At 40.1% G+C, this 22,066-nt stretch overlaps 1 protein-coding gene across 1 annotated transcript in view; it reads right to left on the bottom strand.

Moving 5' to 3' along the window:
* hcn2b (hyperpolarization activated cyclic nucleotide-gated potassium channel 2b) overlaps nt 1-22,066 on the bottom strand; it is a 35,641-nt gene that overhangs the window by 6,000 nt on the left and 7,575 nt on the right. The window contains exons 4-6 of the mRNA XM_061078442.1: nt 13,613-13,831; nt 3,765-3,911; nt 3,006-3,246 (exon numbers count right to left, since the gene is read on the bottom strand). Coding sequence (XP_060934425.1) covers nt 3,006-3,246; nt 3,765-3,911; nt 13,613-13,831 — 607 coding nt within the window. The remainder of the gene's footprint in view (nt 1-3,005; nt 3,247-3,764; nt 3,912-13,612; nt 13,832-22,066) is intronic.

The raw sequence follows: 22,066 nt of genomic DNA, 5'->3' as shown, positions 1-22,066 counted from the left end.
GAATCAGTCTGTGCATGACTATCTGTAGCAGCAGAGCAGGGAAAATGGTTCTACTTCCAAATAAAAAAACCCTAATAGAAATTAAAGAATGCAAAAATTGGGGGGTCGTTTGAGACTTTGGAGAACATGCATATTTGCTTTTTTGTCGCGAGTTGGCAGATTAGATTGACAACACCTGTTATTTTGGTTTGGACTAAACTCAAAAGGTGGTGCAGAAAAAAACCCAAGATAGTCTCTTTCATTTGTCAAAATGTTTTTCTTTCTTTAATTTAAGTTTAGTGATATGATCCAGGCCATGGCCTATAAACCATACAGTACATTCACATGAACCACATACACTCACGACTCAGTTGGTTTTTATTCAGAGTTTTTTTTTTTTTAAGTGCGACCTTCAGTGTGACTATGTTTTCCACGTATCTAATAAAGGATTTATATTTCCCTGGTATATTAATGTTTAATAGCTTACACAGAGAGAAGTCACTGTGCTTACAGGACATGAGTGGTTAGACGTCTTACGGTCAACTGCTGTAATGAAAGTTTAAGCTGTGGGATGTACTGTACAAAGACAGAGCTGTGACAGGCAGTCAAAACATCAGTCTGTCTGTTGATAAACAGCTTATTCATTACATATAATCTGGTCAAAATAGCTGAGATGTCAGTGGACAGACATCTTGACCAAACCATTCTCAGTTGTGTTTGGAAGGCTAACATTTATTATTTTCAAGGTTTGTACGAATTGTGGAAAAACTCTCAATAAAATGCCGAAGACATCTTTTCATAAAGTGTCTCTTGGGATTTTCCTGGTTACGCATAACACATGCATTTGCATATTTCAAGCATCATTACAGTGGAAGTGGTGAGTGCTGGGAGAGGATGATAATCTGTATGAAGAAGCCGCTGGGGCTGAATTAATAAGCTGTTTAACACCACGGGATAACCATTTGCAGCTTGTGGATAGGGCAGCTGTCATTCTCAAATATCATGAAAAATGCAGAGAAATCAATGATGGGTGAAATGTATTCTAGCATTTATTTGAATAGTCCAAACAGTATGGCATCATGACACCAATCATCTTTTTCCTACAGTCAAGGCACTGTTTCCTGCCCCTATATTTTTAATATATAAAATTATCCTTTAATGGTCTATTTCCTGATATGTTTACTGAAAACTCTTTCTGTTTAGTACCAATATTGACATGTTCTTTCCTTGATCGTTCCTTGGTTCTTAGCATGGCATGCAACAAAATCTGGCTATATTGCGTGTCCCAATTGAAACTGTGATCATTGTGGTGATGACCATCATGGCAGCACCAAATCTCGGACCCGCCCACCATTAATTGTAAACAAAATTCATAGAAGTGAGTCCAGTATTACAAGACCCACAATATTATGTAACACAGCCTTTTGGTGGAGAGCTATTTAACCTCAATCAGTGCTTGCACCTACTTTAACTAATTCAAATTATAAGAATAAACTGACTTTAAGGCAATGTATTGTGACAGCATGGTCTTCACCATAAATCTAAAAACCAGAAAAATTGTTCTAAATCTTATAGAATTACAGCACTGCAGTTGAATGCCTCCGCCGACCAGGGCAGTTTCCATGTACATACTGTATATCTGTATTTTTTCCAATTCATATGAGGTCAGTGTGACCTTTGACCACTGAAATGTAATCACTTCATCTTTGAGTCTGACAACAAAAGTTGAAGAAACTCCCTCAGGCAGTCTTTTAATATCACATTCAAGAGGCCAACAACATGTTTTTATGGCCACTTTCGACAAAATAAATCTCATCATTGAGTCCAAGTGAGAATGCGTCAAGTTCCCAGTAGAGGTTCCCGGGATATTACATTAAAAACGAAAAACCTGTATTTGACAGGGATGCAAGGTCAGTGTGACCTTGACATTTGACCTTGGCTACCAAAATCAAGTGATTTAATTTTTGATTCCAAGTGAATGTCTGGCCAAATGTGAAAGGTTTCCTTAATGGCATCTCAGAGATATACTTTTAATAAGGCAAAACAGATATTTGCTTTGTGAGGTCACTGTGACCTTTGACCATCAATATTGTATCAGTTCATCCTTGAGTCCAACCGCATATTTATACCAAATGTGAAGAAATTCCCTCAAGGCATTGTTGAAATATCTGGCATAAAAACAGATCCAAGTGAAAAATGGAATTCTAGGATGGTAGTACTGAAATATGATGGGGGAGATGATACCTATTGAACCGTATGATCTTACTCAGCCTGTCAGAGAGGAAGTCCTAATGTCAATCTGTAACATGTATAAAACATGTAACCCTAAGTCCACATCCAAAAGCGTAAGAATAGCAACATTTTATAAAAAATGTAGGGCTTGATAGGACTATTTGCTGTTACTTACTAATTCAAAGATTTTACCACAGACACTCACTGCTGCTGCAGTTAAAGTCAGCTGTCCCTCCAATCCAAGCTCATTGCTAGATTTATGTATGAAGAGAGACCTGCGATTCCCTCCCTGGTGGCAGGGGGTGACATTATAAATGACCCCGTCCTCACTGTTCTGTGCTACTAATTAGCTGTTATTAATTGGCTGTGTGATTTGTGTGCCATGCGTCCCTGCCACTGCAGCCTCACCCTGTGCTGCCGGCACATCAACGCTGCTGTCAGTGAACTTTAGTCAACTGCAGAGGGTGAACGGACGCTAAAAACCCCAGCATAACTTAAAGTTGCAGCTTGTAGAATTTAGTGACATAAAGTGGTGAAGCAGCATGTGGCAGCTGAACACCCCTCACCTCACCCTCCCCTCCAAACATGAAAGAGAACCTGTGGTAACCTTGAGTTTTCATTAAAACTCAAAGAGTGTTTAGTTTGTCCTATCTGGGCTCCTCCAAGAAACATGGTGGCTTCCGTAATGAGAAAAATAGACTAAATTATTTCCCCTACCTTTTTTAATGCAATCGGTTTCCCATATTTTTTAAGTAAAACTAACTTGTCAGATTTGACAGTAAACAGCAACAAACCTCCAAAGTAGGATCCGTCCATCAGCTTCATCCCAATGTTTCCTTTGGTGAGGATGCTGACCACGCCGTGCTGGATGAAGTACATCTTCTTACCGATGGTGCCCTCTCTGACAATGTAGTCTCCGGGCTGGAAGACTTCAAATCTCAGTTTGGTCAACATGGCGGTCACAAAGTTGGGATCGGCGTTGGCAAACAGCGGCATGGACGCCACCAGTTTACGACAGTTGAAGTTGACGATTTCCTACATTATGACAAAGACATTGTTTTTTGCTTCAGCATCTGAAGAAGCACAGCTGATGATGCAACCATTGATGATGTGGGTATCTTGAGTGTGAACTACATGTGTGATTGGTAGAGTTCATTCTTTGATGTAAATAAAATTTGGCTCTTTAATTTGAATATTTGGGTGAGTAGGAGAATAAAGTCAGTGTGAAAATTACCTTTGTGTATTTTCAGTGAAGACTGTTATAAGCTGCAGGTGACTAAACTGAATATCTAGAATATGAGTAAATTAAGAAGAAATAATATGTAAATCCATACATGTTTTTGTCTGTTTGTCTGGATCTGGACCTTCACACCTAAAACTGACAAATCTAAATCTCCTGACCAAACAAGGTAGGTTTGAAAGTACTCATGGGTCCTTACATGAACTTTGTAATGAATTTATTCTGATCCACTAACTGGGTTGAGAGCTGTGTGTCTTTGTGAGCCACTGATCACATTATAGTAGGTGCTGGGTGTTGGATGGTGTTGTCATACCTCGCGCAGAGGCTCATTGAGCTCCTCCAGGATGCTCTCCTCATCAAACATCTTGCCCTGGTATCTGTGCTCGTAGTAGTCGTGGATTTTCTGTCGGAAGTCGGCCGGAAGTTTGTGGAAGGACATGTACTGCTCCACTTGTTTGTACTAAAGGATAGAAGAGAGAGGTGTGAGGGATTGTGAGTGTTGGTGGCAACAGTTTCACAGCATCATCATTGTTTTCATAATGAAACAACTCGTCAATGAACTGTTAAGTCTAAGTCCAAAAGAAAGACACAGGTAAATAAATAAAAGGAACCAGTGAGCGTTTATGTTCCTGAGCACTATTCTGAGAAAGGAGGATGTTTGATATTTATAATGGAATTGATAAATATGTAATATATGTAGCTAGAAAAAAGGAGTTGGACTAGATGGAGTAGATGAATGGCTGCAGCAGATTGATTGTTCACTGGAGGATCAAGCTGAAGAGATTCACACCATCACATATCCACATATTCACCACAGTTGTGCTTATCTCCATCACATGCGGCCTGGCTGTCCTCCTCTCACAATTCATTATGACGCTCAATAACACAGTTAATGTCTGGATTCCCTGGTAAATTGAAGAACTGCTATAAGATAGAATAGCATTGCCCTCTGCCGATTGGGGAATAAATCTTCGCTGTACACAAATGGCTTTTGGCTTTTCTTTATAGGAGGATGGGGGGGCATTCTGTATACTTTCACGCATCACCACCTTTCTGTAAAAAAAAAAAGCATAAATATATATATAAATACACTGTTACACTGCACAAAACAACAGCCTGAGGGCGAGAAAATAGCCACATGACTTTTAGCACGATAGGGCAACAAGATAACCCTTAAACTAGAAATATCCATGTTGGAGTTGCTTTAAATTTTATATATGGCAATTTTCGCTCCCAAGTGTGTGTGTGTGTGTTCGTTGTGCGTGTTAAACAGTATGAGTCATCCCTCTGTGGAGTAAACTGACAATTGGATGAGTAGTAGATTTCAAGTAAAAGGTCAAGGGAAAACCTCCGCTGTCCGACACCACACTTGAAAAATACAACAAGACACATCTCAAATCGTCCACACAGTTCAAATCTGTTTACTTGGGGGAGGATTGATCGTTGATAAAAAGCCTCGGATTGTGAACATTTTTAATCTTTATCGTGACATCCATCGTGTTTTAATTCCCTTGACTTCCAAGGAGAGCTGTTATAGCTCATCTGTTCTCATAGTTTTAACTTCTACCTTGATCACTCTGTAGTGTTTGTCAGCAGCGGACCCCATATGCTAAAGGTCTGTGCAGACCAAATCTGTGCTTTTCATCCGAAATTGTCTCATTAAAAAAAAAAAAACCTCAGATAGTTTCAATCACGTTTATACACCGACTCCGAAACCTTTGTACCTCAGAGATGTTTGACATGTTCAAGATCACAGAAATGTGGTTTCTTCATTTATTCTCAGTGGTGGCAGTTTATCAAGCTATCATTTCACATCTCTTTGATCAGAAGATTAAATCATCTTTAGTTGTTGCTGACAGCTTCTCGGGATTGGATGGACCCGAGGTTTTTCTTTTTTTACGAAGTGACAGGAGCACAAAATAATCCTCACTGCGCGACTCCATTGTATCTGCAGCAATTTCTCAGAACAACAAAATAAAACATCACACTTAGGGCCTGATTTACTAAAGGTATCCGCGTGTACAAACGTGTGCAAACTTGATTTCACCTGCAATAAACATGCAAGATGATCTACTAACCGTTTGCATGCAGAATAACAGGCGCTGTCCATTTAGTCATTTGCAATGAATATGCAATATCGGGCGTTTCTACCCATTCTTTTTGTTTTACCCACAGCATTTACTTTCTAATAAAATACATCCTCTATATAGGATGATGTGCTGAAATTAAGACTCTTTTTTCAGTTAACTTGTGTTTTGACTTTTTGTCAAAGAAATCAAATGCTTTAATCATGGAGAGTGTTGATATCTTTCTGCCCTAAGAGTCAATGTCCTGAACTGACACAATCATGATTTATGATGACACGCCTTGTACGGGGGGGCAGCACAGGCGTGGACCGTGACCTTGCTTGTAACAGTTGATGACTCGCATGAGGTGGGATGGCACAGTGTCTAGGAAATTACATTTTGTCACACTGTACGGTGACATATGGGTTAGAGAGAGAAATGGAGGCTTGACCCTAAGTGCTGGACTGACACAGCAAATCACAATACCCTTAATAGGGCACATACTGGCTGTCATGGGAGGATGATATTAATATTGCTTCTGTACAGGAGGATTTTCTCTTCATATATAAAGCGCTGAGTGGTTCTTACGAAAGGGAAAACCTTGGGCTTATATAAGAACTCCAACGGTTGTGATTAAGTATGACATTTGTCCCTATTCTCAGAAATTTAAAGGCATTTGTTGATTAAATTCTATTTAAATTAAATCTAAATATTGTCCTATAATCCCGTCCTGCACACTCTTTCTTTGTGTTTCTCTTTCAGGCTCTTTTGCCCAATTATTATCTACTAGCACACGCTTCTCCAGCGTGACGTACATCCTGAGGAAATAGATCCTTTATGTACATAACACACACAGACATAAGAGCGTGACCTTATACATGACAAGACGATGATCAGACTGGATCACTCACTTTAATGAACCACATAATGAAATTACATGCGCGAACACAATTTACCGCATGTTTTTCTTACTAACTTAAACCAATTTGAATCTAAACATCATTCAGGCCTTATTAACTGCCTCAGGTCATGGTTCATTTAACGTGAACAGTCACAGCATGGCTCTGAATGAGGATGTCTTCCTCAGCCATCTTTTTAAAACTCTAACACGTCTGGCAGTTCTCATTTCAAATTATAAAGACGAAGATTGTTTCGGATGTTTAAGGGTATTCCCCCCCAACCCAATAATCTGTGCTATCCACACATATGTAGTACAAAAAAATCAGGATTAAAGTTCTCTCACTTTAACTTGATAACAACCCTTCACCATTTTCTGTCAGTGACAATAAAGACACAGCTGACTTCGAGAGTATCCAGCTCATTCAATCAAGCATAGACTGGGAGGCTCCCATTAAGTGTTTCCTGCCTGAGGATTCAGTGTGTGACAGTCTCAATTAAACTTAACTGACATCTCTCTCTCTCACACACACACATATACCCTCTCTCTCTCACACACACACATATACCCTCTCTCTCTCACACACACACACCTCTCCCCTTTCGCTCTCCTCCAACTCTTCTTGGTGAAGGAGACAAGTTTTATTAACTTTCTGATTTTCTCTGCATTAGCCGGAGAATAGTGGCCATGTCAGACAAAGTCGGCTGACAATTGTGTCATACTTGCAAAGTGTAATAATGATAAATGATCTGCAACTGCAGACTGAACTACAAAATATACAGTCCGACACAGTTGTCCCATATACAATTTGGGTTGGAAGTGCATAATGCACTGGAAACACTGGATAGATATTCTATCTGAATTTCCAGGTTTTCAGAAAAAAAGTCTATTTATTTTGTTATAAAGTCCCCACAGAAGCAAATGCATTCACATTCAGTTGACATAATGCAGGGTATGTCTTATAGAATCAGTCTTTATGACCAGGAATGCAGTTAAGCCTGGACTCAGATCCTCCGGCTGTATTTGTATACAACTAACAAATGCATTACATTTATGAAATCCAATCTATTCCTTTTAGCCATTCGACTTAGTTAACACTGAGCCAAAACAGCCCAGAGGTTTTTTATAGGACATAAAGCCCCAAGTTAGTGGCTTGGGCACATGATGCATGGTTGTCACTGTAAGCTGCCACAGAGGGAGAGGAGAAATTGAATTGGCCGATCCTATTAATGGGCTGTGCCAGGATGTGACAAGTCTCATGCTGTATCTGTGTGTGTGTTTATGTGTTGATGTGCTGTTGTGAGGGTGTAAAACCCAAGTTGACATCAGCTGAAGCTTTAGCTCTCGAAGTGGAGAGCGAAGACAGAGAGATAAACACTGACAATCAAATATGCACTCACACACTCGCAGCTCCCTGTGTGACGTGTGTGTGCAGAGTCTGAAAGGTTAACGCCACAGCATTTGATGTCCTTTATTAAATAATGCATGATCACAACAGCAGATATGAAAAGGTTGTGATGTTTATGTCGGAAAATGAGTGATGTCAGTCAGCTTTTTCTAAACTTGGATCCATTAAGTCATTATGATCAATTTATTCCTAAAATTAGAAAAAGACTTACTCTTTTCATGAAGTGCACTAATGACATGAATCCAGATAAAAACATCTCGTATTGATTTCTCAATTAAGTATAAATATCACAAAAAGGGAAAATAGGGTGAGAAAAAGAAAAATATGGATTTAGGAAAAGGTTATAAGAAGGAAATATTAGTCAGTGGATTTTAAATTGGCTCTCCTGATCATCAAGGTCAGGTTAGGTCTGGGAATACATTTGTGTCATGTCTTTTGTGGCTCTGGAGGAAGACTTCCAAAGTCTAACAAAGAATATTTTCATTGTTTGACCTTGGAGACCTTACATTTTTCAGAAAAAGAAGGTAGGGTTGGTGAGAAGTACGCGATTGGTAGTCAGGGACAGCCTAATCAAATATGTTATCCACTATCGAGTTTTACTATTATGGGAAATGTATGATGCAGATTATTTGACCGATGTTGGTCTGGATTTGTTAGCCTCAGCTATGTCAAATTTGACTATAATCCTAACGTTATGGCAATACTTAATCCTTGGAGTAACCCTATAGCTATAAGAAGAACTATCTGAACACTGAACACTGAGAATGAATAAGCTGCAAGCAACACCTACACTTCATTTCCACCAGTTTTTCTAAAAACTAAAACTCAAGCCTATTGAAATAATTTGAAAGTAACTGTACTTAAACCTGTTGTATAAAGAGGAAAGTTGATAACTGAATTGTCTCGACAATTCAAGAGAACAACCCTGATTCAAATATATTTCAGATCAACCAAAGCATTCTTGACCTTGAAAACAAATAAAATCCATTTCTGACTCTCAGGGATGGATTATGGTTATGAGCTCCTCAAAGAGCAAGTAACTTAAGTCAACCTTGAGTGAAATTCTATTTGTTGTTAAACTCCAGCCGCGTTGTGTGTGAGACTCAGGTCAGGCTTTATTGAAAATGAGCAGTTCCTCAAGTCGCTGCTTGATGTGTCAAGGCTGAGTGGAACAGTGGCCATCACCAAGGGCCTCTGGGGTCACCTCTCCCTCGTCTCACAGCTATTCGGACACGCTGCTCTGTTGCTCTTGAAGGGATGGGAGTGCAGTTACATAATGGCTAATGTGTGGCGTCCGCTGGCAGATGGTGTATTGCCCAACAGTCAAGGGCGAAAGGATGGAGGGTGAGATGAGATGGAAAGTGTTGTGTAGAAATATGGGTTTACCTCAATGTGAGAGGGAGTGGCAGGTTGTCACCACCGTGTCATCATTTTTACTGTAGTGCTATTTGTAGAGACTGTGAGTAATAGAACAAAAAATCTGCCACAGCATCACGTCAACAACTGTGTGTGTGTGTGTGTGTGTGTGTGTGTGTGTGTGTGTGTGTGTGTGTGTGTGTGTGTGTGTGTGTGTGTGTGTGTGTGTGTGTGTTTACATACTGCACTAGAGTGTGTGAAAACCGAAGACTGTATATGACGATGGACAAAGTATCTCCACTTCCCTCCACTATCCAGAAACAAAGCCAAAACACCCTGGATATGAGCGCCGCCATCCTGTGCATTTGGAGTTAATGCAGTATCGATTGGCCGATGGAGCCGTGTGAGCACACTCAACTTGAAGAAACAACTGTATGACAAGAACTACCAAAAATGGTAGAAACCCTCATTGAAACAAAATATTAGACTTGGTCCATATTTTTGTCCATGTCCCATCCACTAACATGGAAGAGGCAGCGTTTAGGACCTTTGCTGCAGACAGCCACCAGATGTCGATCAGGATGCTTTGGCTTGTACCTATAATTAATGTATAAACATGCTGATTAGCTAAATGGATTCATTGTTTGAATAGCCATAAAGCAAAAGAGGGTAAATAATTGGGTAAAAGGTTAAAAGTTAAAGAAAAATGCTGATAGTGACATCAAATGAAAGAGTGAAAAGTAACAGATAAATGTTTAAAATGGGTAGATAGAACTATAATAAAGAAAATAGCATAAAGTGAAACATGTCAATATTAGATCAAACTATGACTATAACAATGCATTTTTGAAATTCGAGCTGCTGACACTCAAAGTGGTAGTAGTAGTGTCGTAAACTCAACCTTAAACATTGACACAATATCTTAACAGTGATTACCTTTTTTAAGTGTTACTTTACATACAGATCATTTGAAGTGAACACATCATGATGGGTGATGCAGATGCAGGGGTAGTTAATCCGACGGGGACGAGGGCGTATATCAGTTCTACAGTGTTTGTGATTAACCTGCAGCGTCCCTGTGTTATCTTACATTTACTGTGTGTGTGTGGTTCTCTGTTTAAATCGTGTCCCCGGACGTGCTAAACACACAGCTAACCACACAACATGTGTCAATTCTGATAAGGCTGAAAAAAAAATGGGCAAACTTTTAAACCCACGGTTAAACAGTTTGATTTCACATCTCTCTTTGGTCAGTGGGGTCGTTGCACATATACACTCTCTGGAGAAGATGCTTAGCGGCAGAGCTATTATGACATTTCTGTCTCAACACTGAGCACGATGCCGGCTGTTTACTCTGTGTTGTGTCAATAAAGGTTCATGCTGTCGCGAGTGGTTATACAAAGAATCTGTTTCGTCAGGGTGGCAAGTTCCAACTCACAGCTCTGTTTCCAGTCTGTTATCTAACAGACCAACCGGGGACGGCCGTGCAGCACGACTCAGTTCATTGGGTAATGATGAACAAACAGTCATGAAGTTCTGGATGTTGGGTCTGTTGTCTTAGTCAGGCAGGCTGTTAACACTCTGTTCAGTAATTCACTGCTGTGCATCATGGAAGGAAGAGAGAAGGAGAGCAGCAGCAGGAACTGACTGCTCCAGACGTCACATCACTGACAAACTACAGCCACACACAACTGACACAAAACAGAGACTCCAGCACAGAGTGGGAAGCTCGTTTGTCTGTTTCTGTTTGCAGCTCGTGAAACTGTGCCTGCTGTTAGAAGACATACTTTAGACCCATGGCATCAATGCTATGTGCTAAATTTGGTATAGACTGACTGACATCTTTAGGAGTGGTTAAACAGGTCTTTAACAGTGGTTAGGCAGAAATAGATGACCTGTGTAGATCATCTGGCTCAAACCAAAGAAAATATAGGAAAGAATAAGTCTTCTTCTGAGTTAAGAAGTAAATTATTTGTATATACCAAAAACCTGGCTCTGGTATTATATTTAAACCCATACCAACAAATAATCAAACCTGGATAAAATTTTCATCCACAAATTCCAATGTAATTCTTCTGTCAAGGAGGTTGTGTTTTCTTTAGTGTTTTTGTCTGTTAAATAGCCGGATTACTGAAACATTCAAGGACAGATTATCGTTAAATTTGATGGAACGTTGTGTAAAGTTCAGAAAATAACCCATTCAGTTTTGGTAAAGATCTTGTAAAATCTGGATAAATCTGGATGTAGATATTTTGAATTTGGTTTCAAAAAGGGGCTTCTGAGTGTTGGCGGAGGTGTGCGCTGTCTCAGTTTAGTTTACTAATAAGTCTGTGTGATATCTGCTGACTAACAGACAAACAGACACACATGGGACTGATAGCAGAAGCTTCCACACAGTTAATAAGGACCAAAAAAAAGGGAAACACTGGAAATAGCACTTAGTAAAACAAGGTTAACTAAAGGAAAGATTAACATCAAGAAGGAAACACTAAAAGAAAAATTAATAAATAATGAGAGAGAGAAAGAGCATTTGGAGAGCTCATACCTATGCAAGGGCTTGTTGTCATTTTAAAGGAAGCAAAACAAAAACAACAGTGCTGGATCCACACATTTATCTGGATAACCCAATTTCTTTTTTAATAATTTGGTGGGTTACTCATTGTGGCCTTAACCAGCCCTTCACAAAATATCGGTTCAGTAGTTTTTGCATAATGCTTACTAAAATACAAACTGATGAATGCCAAGCAATCAGAATAATAAAAAATAGATTAAAGATTAAAATTACATTAAGGAGCAACATCCCTGATGAGAGACACTTTGAAGGGCTTTTTTTTTCTGTAGTTTTAGTCTATGGATCGTCCACAGTAACAGGTTCATTGTCTGTGCAAGAGATGTTTCTGTGAACAAAATAAATTCTTGTGCGGCCGTAAAGTGCATATGCACCATGTAGTTACAGTTACAGTATGTATGCTCAGTGATTATGGATGGTGTAGCCCAGATCCATTGATAATGAATCCAATTCCCTATTGTGTTTACCGTGCTCATAAATCTGGCACATACATACAGTGGCTTCATTACAATTTAAACACCATCAGAAGCCTCCCCACATGAGAACGGGTCTGCTATAAACTCGACATCATCATGGATACTCACTATCATGACCTAGAAAATATAGCAAGATGGTTATCGCTCCAACGTGATTCACGGCTATGCCACAAGAGTCCGAAAGTTAACATTGTAGAGCCACATGCTGATGACGACTCAGACGAAAACCTCATCTTTTGGGTAAATCCCTCCGATGTGTGTGTGCGTGTCTGCATACATGTGAGTGAGTGACAGATAGCACGAGGCATCCCCACATCAGCCAGGATCTAAGGAAGATAACAAGACCCAGAGCAGTGGTGACACCGTGGCCTCATAAAGCAGGAGCGTGCTCCCTGGTTTGCAGACACCCGCAGCTTTGATCTGCTGTTGTCTGGAGATGACAGACGACAGACGGACCGAGGACACCGAGCTCCAGCCATGAATAAACAGCTAATAAAACAGATGCTGTTCCTATCAAAGTGTGTCGGAATCAATTGAGAAAACCTTCTCTGTTCATATTGAATGTGATCACCTCGTCTACAATGTTGTAAAGGCCGAACACTGTAGATTAAATATCCTCATGGAGTCTCCTAGTGGCATCAGGCTCCACTCTAGACAGTGGGGCCATCTGGGTACCAGTAAGGTAATCCTGGATCCAACAGCCTGAATTATATTACCTGTGATCTGCAGTTAGGGTCTAGTAAATCTATCTGTTTTCTAATTTAAGTTTTATCTTCATCTAAATAAAACCTTTCTAGTGCAGTTTAAGATTTATGATGACACCGCAAAGAAATTTTGTTTGTGGTGCTGACCCCATTGAGAATTTCAAATATCGAAAACATCTTTTATCAGAAAAAAAGGGTCCAAGGACCTTGATAGAAAACACATTCCACAGTTTTTGGAGGAAAGTAGTTCTACTGATGCCTAACAGCACAGTCTGTGGATTATTTGGAGAAACCAGGACCATTACTTCTGAAAAGAGATTTATCAAAATAATTGTTTGATATTGAGCAAATCCCCTTTGTTGCTTTCCTTACTCTGTGTTGAATGAGAAGATTGATACCACGCTCATATCAGTCCATCAAGAGCAAAGCCACAGCAGCAAGTTAACAAGTGAAAGCTGTGGAAAACTGTTCTTACAAGTAAAAATACAATTTGTCATTGCTTCTTTTGTATCTGAATACAGAATATGTAAACACAACACTCAGTGAGCTTGAGAAGTGCTAATGGGTATGTTGCTCGCTATCTCCTTATCTGGATACTCATCTAAACTGACTGCTGGTGTTCTGTCGGTTTGATAACTTAACATAACGCTTTCATTGTAGGTGATGAACATGTTAAATATTGACCTTTTCCTGGTACTGCCGCCTCGACGAGTCCAGAGACTGGATGAGCGCAGTTGCATGGCCGATGAACATGGCGTAGCAGGTGGCTCCAACGATCATACTCAGCATGGTCAGCCAGATGTCCGACATACTCTCCGGGGCTTGTCTTCCATATCCAATACACAGCATGTGGCTCATGGCCTTGAAGAGGGCGAAGGAGTAGAGCTCGCTCCATGAGTCGTTCTGTGGGTAGAGGGAAGGGGAGAGACGTTTAGGATAACAAACTATTAGGACTAAGGAAAAGACAGTAGAGGAATATCAGGGTTTTAATGGTCTACAATCCTTTGCTCACTGCTAAATGATTGTGTTTCTGGACCTGATAAGAGAAAGATGGCTTTTAAGGTGGATGAATACTTTTGTCATATTACCCCTGAAGCTTTACCTCGAGAAATATCTGGCAGTTCGATGCCACACTTGACATAAGATCCTCATCCATCATGCTGCTACCTTATGTTAAAGGTTCAGTGTGTAGAATTTAGTGACATCTAGTGGTGCAGTTGCATGTTGCAGCTGAATACCCCTCACCTCCCCCTCCCCCTCCAAGCATGAAAGAGAAGCTGTGGCAGCCTTCAGTTGTCATAAAAACTCAAAAGGTCTAGTTTAGTTTGTCCAGTTTGGGCTACTGTAAAAAAAAAAAAAAAAAAAAGGCGACCTCTGTAGAGAAGACCCGCTCGCAACGTAAATATTAAAGTTGCCCATTCTAGGGTAAAGAAAACCACAGTCTTTACATTTTAGATGAAACACAAATAACTAGGATTATTTTATAATCAGTTTATGCCAATAGATCCATTTCACCTAAATCTTACACGCTAAACCGTTAAACTGTTTCGCCTACACATGAAAGAGACCTAATGATAAAGACATGTGGCCAATCAACAGGCAATAATGCTGGTTTATAAATGTAGCTCCATATTATTAGTTTGAACTGAGTATAGTTGAGGATGGATTTCTTCAAGATAAATATATAATCCTAAGAGTGCCCACTCTGCTTACTACTTTGCATTTTTACTCTTCTGCTTCAGTGGTTTTGACCTGATGACCTGAGCCTGTCATCTCTGCCCAAGGTAGTATACTGTTAAGACACATTGCACTGAATATATGTGTGGGGATAGACATAGTGAATTCCAGAATGAGAGGGATAAAGTGTATAAGACAGTCCTGATACATATGAAGGCCCTGTGTCTGGTGATTGTTGCAGGTTTGGTGGAGAGCCTAATCAACATCACTGTGCGGCCTCGTCTTGTCTTGGACAAGCAGAAGGAGATGAGGGACACAAGTGAGTGTTAATGAGAAGCTAGTTCATGTGCCTGCTCCAGTCTGCCTTTGATTGATGCTCAAGCACTCAGTCAACTCTAATTCCCCATGTTAGAGTCATTAGAAACTCTGCAACACAGCTGAACCTCACATCCCCTCTCAAACAGGTGTGGCTCACACACTGTCCGAAGTTCACCAATCCGTGTTTGTGAGTGTTTGTCCTTGGACGAGTGGCGTCCTCAGCCTCTGATTGACTTGTTAGGTTTTCATCTGATTTGTTTTTTTTCCAGGGTCATTTGCATTTAATTTGAGATTCAAATTGAGTTGGTTTTGGAGGAGGTGAAAGAGGGCCGCTATCAAGCGAGTATTCAGAAAGAGGATTTGATGAGCCGCAAAGACAAAAGAAGAGATTTTAAAGGCACTCATCCTTCGAGCAACAGCACAACCGCAAACTCAGTCCTGTTGTCAGCCTGTGAGCTTTATAGCTCAAGTCCCAAGCATGACTCATATTTACATGTCGTGTTTTGAGCTGTCAGCTGGATAGATTGTTAAGGTTTGCTGGAGGAGTTAAACTCGGCCTGCTAATCCTGATTAAAGACAGAAGATCAGTTTGAAGCCTTTAGGATTTTAAGCGCCGTCATAAATCTACAGATTTGTTGTTACAATGATGTATCCTTGAAACTGCAAGGTCACTGTATCCACAGCCCCTGGAGGCCATTATAATAAATCATATTTCATATCATATATTGTATTTCCTACAGACCCTGACAGAACATTTAAACTCTGGAGCCTCAGTCTGAGCCTCATCCCCTTTGCCCCAGGTGGTGAACGGACCTGGAGCTGAATCCCTCCAGGTAGCATCATCATGCTGGCCACATTGCTGATGGATATACAGCAGGAGAAAGCCCTAACCCAGAGGCAGAGCACAGAAATAAATACCTTTTTCCACATGGCTAGCTTTCTCTCACACTCACAGTGTTGATCAGGTCATGACCGCACCATTGATAAAATCACGAAATACCCTTTAGTCTGTCTGGGATCTATACAAGTCTTGATAGTAAACAATCTACTACTGCCATATGCTAGACTGGCATTTATTGATGTTATTATTGTTAATCTGTGGTAACCTACAACTGAGACAGTACAACACTGCTTTGCAGATGCATGTGACAAACTGCTGGTATAAAAAGGTATAAATCCCTTCATCCCACTGTATCCATAGAGATGTTTTTGTCAAGGCCTTTGTTTTATACAACACAACCTTAAAGCTTTTTATAACATCAAATAACTGATAAAACCAAAGTTACTAGAAGCCTGAACACTTATCCGTTGGATAAGACCTACCAAAGATGGCAGAAGTCACCTTTGAGAAGAATTTATTTTATATATAATTATATACATTGACTTTTTAGACCTGGAGGAGGTGGGGTTTATGACCTATACTGCAGCCAGCCACCAAGACAGTTTGGCTTCACTTTTGAGGATCTGTCATAATGTCCAACTTTATTTCCATTATATGATCTTGCTAAGACCACACAAATTCAAGAAACACACAATTGAGATGTCATGTGATCACTAATGAGTTCTGGAGGATCTGGTGGGTGTGGACAGAGACAGGTTAGCTGTTTCCAAGTCTTAAGCTAAGCTAATTGGCTGCTAGCCCACGGAAATATAAGTCAGTGGTATTGATGTTCTAACTGCCTATCTCTCGTGAGAAAGTACATTACAGTACTGTATGAGCCGAACAACTCATACTGCCCAGCTACTGTTTATCTGGTCTGTAAGAATTTATCTTTGAGATAATAGATTATTAAAACTGACAGTGTACAGCTGTCTCGTACTATTGAAAATTACCACTTTCGCAGTAACACAATAAACTAATTCTGCAGAGATACCACCCTGAGTGAAGAGGGGAGAGAAAACTAATGAAATCAGCTCTTGTTTTCATTTTATTTTCCATCGGTCTTCACTGAGCAGTGTGGATGATAGCTAATTGTACATTATATTTTTAGTGAGGAACACAAAGGGGGCATGGGACATCTATGATGCATGATGGCGTAATTATAGAACAGTGAATGTACATGCATGCTGGCACTCTGGGCATACATGGTGTTTGACTCTCAGCTTGTATTTGAGTGTGAGCGGGTTTTCATGCTGCTCAGCATCTCTCTGACAGGGTGCGGTCGCTCTCTGGCTCTGTCGTCTAAATCTGACACGGGGAGATGGCTGATTTGAAAGTAGACCTACTGACATTTAGATGACATTGACATCTAGAATTTTAAGTGCCAGAAAAGAGCTTGTTAGCAATGAATGGATTCATTATTTAGAGCCTGTGGGTTTATGTTTTTATTCATTATTTAAAACCAAGTGACAAGAGAAAGTTGCAAGATGCTTTGGTGTCTCCCATAATTACTTAACAATGTTAATGAAGAATGCTTTTACCTTTCCTAAAACTATGACTTTATTCATTACATATAAAAATTCCCTGGAACTTTATTACATATCATTAATGTTCAGGGTCACATTGAATGTAATGTTGAGTTACCGTGAATAAATCAAATAACTTGAGAGTGTATTCATTAAATACAGGTAAGCGTATGTATGTTAAACACACCATTTCAAGTGATTTGATTTATTCGAGCTAACTCAATATGATAGAAAACACTGACACCACCCCATATTTGAATAATGCCTGCTCAGCGGCTAGTCGTGGTTGTAGCCACACCAACATGGGCTCTGTTCTTCAGACGATCCAGCATCTGTGCTGAGCCACAGCTGTAGATTTCAGACAGCCGTTGATGTGCAACCATGTGCATATGGAGAGTATGTCTCTCTGATGATTGCAAGCTGCGGCCATATTACTTCAGCTGAAACCATCTGTTCTGCTCGTGACAATTAGGTGTGTGACAAAGCTTTTGTAGTAACATTAAAAGAAGAAGTTGTTTTTTTATCCTCGTTAAAAGTGGGATTCAATTGGTAATATCGATCTGTCAGTCCACCACTGGAATGACAGGCTATTTATACACTCATTTCCCACTCAGGATCCTGTAAATCCATTGTGAAGTGGGAAAAAGGTGGACAACACATCTCCATTTCCTCCCAAGGTACCAAAACGATGGCAACATATCAGGTTCTGCATCTTGAGCAAAAATAAATTAAAAATAACTCAGATAATGAACAAAAATAAGGACAAACATCACTGTAATAAGATCTACAAAAAATAACAAGAAGCACCTTTACGAAAAAAATTGTTAACATTTACTTTGATCCCTGTCCCATCTGCTAACATGGATGAGGCAGAGTTTAAGACCCTTGGCAGCCAACGACCAGGAAGTGATCATGATGATTTGGATTCACTTTTGGGGATCTGTCATGTCGTCCATCTTTACGGTCAAAGCTACCATGCCATTATCATCAGCTGTACCTTGTATTTGTCTTGTTAGACTACAAATCTTAGCATTGTTATATTGCTAAACTAAGATGATGTACGAAGTAAACATTTCATATGCTAAACATCTGCTTGTTAGCAATGTAACCGTGGGGATGTAAGTATGTCAGAGTTAGCATTTAGCTTAAAGTACAGCCTCACAGAATCACCTGTATCGCTTTAGACTTGAGTCTTATTAAAAAGTGAAACACGAGAATCCATAAAGGTCTCTATTCTAGAGAAACTATGTTTTAAGGGTGAATTTTGATTTTAAATAAGTCTTTTGTATCTGTGAGTAATGTTTCTTACTTTTAACAGAGTTTATAGATGTTTTTTATTCTACTTATATAACAAGATATAAAAACAAAAGTACAGAATATTTTACCCAAAACTGCATTTGCTACAGGCAGGAAGTGTATGGCTAAATAAGACAGTACAACTTTTCTTCTGGAAATGGGGTTGGTCTCATAGGGGCAACTTGACCCACAAAGACGGCCGCTCCAACCAGACTGAGAGGCTATTTTATTTTTATCACATGGTTTAGTAAATAGCAACAATAAATGCAGATGGAGCAAAAAATAGATATACAGGTGTAACCTCAACCTCAGTTTGGTTAACTTAGATTTAAAACACTTAAAATAATGGAAAAACATATACAATTGTACTGTAGAAGAAGCTCCTCTTCTTCTACAGAAAAATATCTAAACATTAAATATTGAGACATATTCATACTAAAACAGAGAGAAGGTTGGGAGGAAGAAAGAGGCTTCATTCTCTGGTTATTTCAAATATTTCTCAATGGTAAAATAAAAAAAGCCGACTTCACGTGAAAGCAGGTATAAAGGTACAGTGCCTCTTAGCAAGTGAATGAATCATGTGTTGTTTCTATACAAAGGCAATCTGGCTGCATTTCCGCAGCCTAAGTACACAGAAGATGCAAAACAGAAAAAGCAGGGTGGGGTCCAGGTTACAGTTGAGCCCAGGCCGACAGCCAGAGGAAGAGGCACGAGGAGGAGGAGGAGGAGGAGGTGGAGGAGGAGGAGGAGGGGGAGGAGGAGGAGGAGGAGGAGGAGGAGGAGGAGGAGGAGGAGGAGGAGGAGGAGGAGGAGGAGGAGGATCACGTAACACAGCTCACTTATCTAAAGCCATTCTAAAAAAGATCCCTGAGAATGATTGCACCGATATGGCAGCAGCACAGCACACCAGGCGGCAACGCCCACAACCCACACAGGCGCTGTCCAGAATTGTGACATCGATCTCGGAAAACAGCACACAGGAAGAAACAACACTAATCAATCTGAGACAAGAGAGAGAGAAGTGAGCGTAAACACGCGGAGGAGGAAGAGGGAGAGACAAGGAACAAAACAAGTCAGGAGGAAGAAGACGGGCCGTTTGGATTAATGCATTCATGGATGAAAGCAGAGAACAATGTGTCTTCTCTGCATTCACTCCCTTTGGTGTTTGTCAACATTACAGAAATAAATGTCAGCCTGCTTTATAGAAACTCCTCGTGAAAACAACAACACAACATGTAGCTGTAAATTGGGGTTTAATGCTAATAAGAGACTACCAAGTATGATAGTCTGAGGTTTTCTGCATCTGTATTAGAAGTGTAGTTAAGAATTGATGGACAGCAGGGCTCTACACAGACAGGAGAGTCATGTGTGTGTGTGTGTGGGTGTGTGTATGTGTGTGTGTTTGTGTGTGTTTGTGTGTGTGTTTGTGTGAGGGTAGAAGGGGAAAGTGAGAAAAAAACAAAGATGGTCAGGGATGAAGTGAGAGGAAATGGAATGAGAGAGAGCAACAGTGATGATCCCCTAGGGGTCAGTGGGTGTGAGATCCATCTGTTCCTGAAGATCTCACACACACACATCCAAACACGCTTGTGCACGCACACCACGTGTCACAGTTTTATCAGAGGACTATTTCCGAGGTCTGGAAGTCAGAAATCTATGTGCCAAATTTAGAAAGTTCCTTCTCAGCATATGAAACTTTTCTCGGCGACAGCGGTGTTAGACTTCTCAGGAAACAGCCGGCGCCTGACAACACAGAGACACAACACAAAATGTGGCTTTCCCTCCGAGAAGTAGTTTGAGCAATCACACAAGCCAAAGTTATTTTCAACTTCTGATCGTACAGCAGTAAGAAGCAGTCAACCTCTTGACTCTGTCACAGATTATGTTAATGTCAATCAGGAAACTGTATTTTACAGCTATTTGTCCACGGCTTTATCCAGCTCTACATGATTCTCTCTCCTGTGAATGCAACCTGTCCTCTCCAAGTCCCACACCTCATCCTGTTAGTGCAGCTCTCTGTTTCTCTGGAGTCACACCCAATCTTCTCCCACAGCTGCACCCAAATTAATTAAAACCTGATTTTCACATTGTACGTGTGAAAACCTCAAATCTTCTGTATGTGTCGCAGCCCATCATCAAGTTCTCATCAGCCCCTCCTATGACCTCAGTTCATTATAATAGTTCACTGGGACATTTGACCCTTGACCTACAATCTACTCATTCAAATGCTCATCAAAATTTGAAGAAATTCTCTAAGGGCAGACTTTAGATCATGTTCAAGAGGCCAAAAATACGTTTTGTAAGGCCACCATGACCTTCACTTTTGACCTATGGCCACCAGTCCGTTCATCTGTGAGTCAAATCGCTCTTGCCAAATTTGAAAGGAATCTCTTGAGGCATTCTTAAGATGACGCAGCTTGACCTCATCTCAGTGACATGAAGGTATCAAAGGCAGATTTTAAAAGATGTATGCACTTATTTGAAGTGACAGAGACAATGTTTAATTAAAAAATGTCTGATGTTAAAACCTTATGTGGGACAGTGTAATAAATAGAAAATAGGAAACGCATGATGGTCAACATGATGATGAATATTAATCTCACATGAGGAATAAATCAAACAGAGCAGCAAGTGCCCAGGGTGTGAGAAATAGCTCTGAAAACAACATCAGCACTTACATTTGAGCTGGATTTGTTTGGTGTAGTTTTTATTTACACATGACATATAACATATGCCGAAAGATTAACTACCCCACTTAGATTGCTTTTTTAAATTTCAAATGTTTAGGAAAAAAGAGTGTACCAGGCTTAATGCTGTATTTCCTGAAATCCTTCTCATATCGATGAAAATTACCCCTGTTAAACCTATATAAACTGACAACTTAATGCATATGTGATATTATTATACAATGTGAGTTTAACTGAAAACACAATTCTCCTGTTCTGCAAAATCCTTGAAGTGTGTTATAAGATGCAGGACGACCAAAACAAATGTTTATAATGTTGATTATTAATTAATTATCTGGCAAGATAATTGTTTTTCACGCAGCTTGAAGGTCGCCAGCACTTTCTCTCCAGAGAGTTCTCCTTTGCACGCCAGCAATAACTCTATCTGTCTATCAGCAGACGGTCAGAAGATACCTGCCATGACTGAGAGGAGGCAAAAAGGATAAATAAAGACAAGAACAAGCTACATGACATGAAGAATGAACCGAGTGGAAACAGGCTCATTTTATCATCCTTCGCTCCTGCTGTCTGTGCCCTGCCATGTCTCCTGGGTTTTACTGGAGAGGACTTAATTAAGGCCGTTTGTGTGTGTGTGTGTGTGTGTGTGTGTGTGTGTGTGTGTGCACATTGTATGTCTGTGTTGTGTGTGGGTGTGTGTGCAGACTCAACTTTAAATAAATCCCTTTTCCCCATCTGCCTACAGCTCACTTTTAGC

This window comes from Limanda limanda, chromosome 9 (genome assembly GCF_963576545.1).
Source record: "Limanda limanda chromosome 9, fLimLim1.1, whole genome shotgun sequence".
NCBI classification, from domain to species: Eukaryota; Metazoa; Chordata; class Actinopteri; order Pleuronectiformes; family Pleuronectidae; genus Limanda; species Limanda limanda.
Note: the sequence above shows the minus strand (reverse complement) of the source record. Positions and strands in the feature narration are given on the sequence as shown.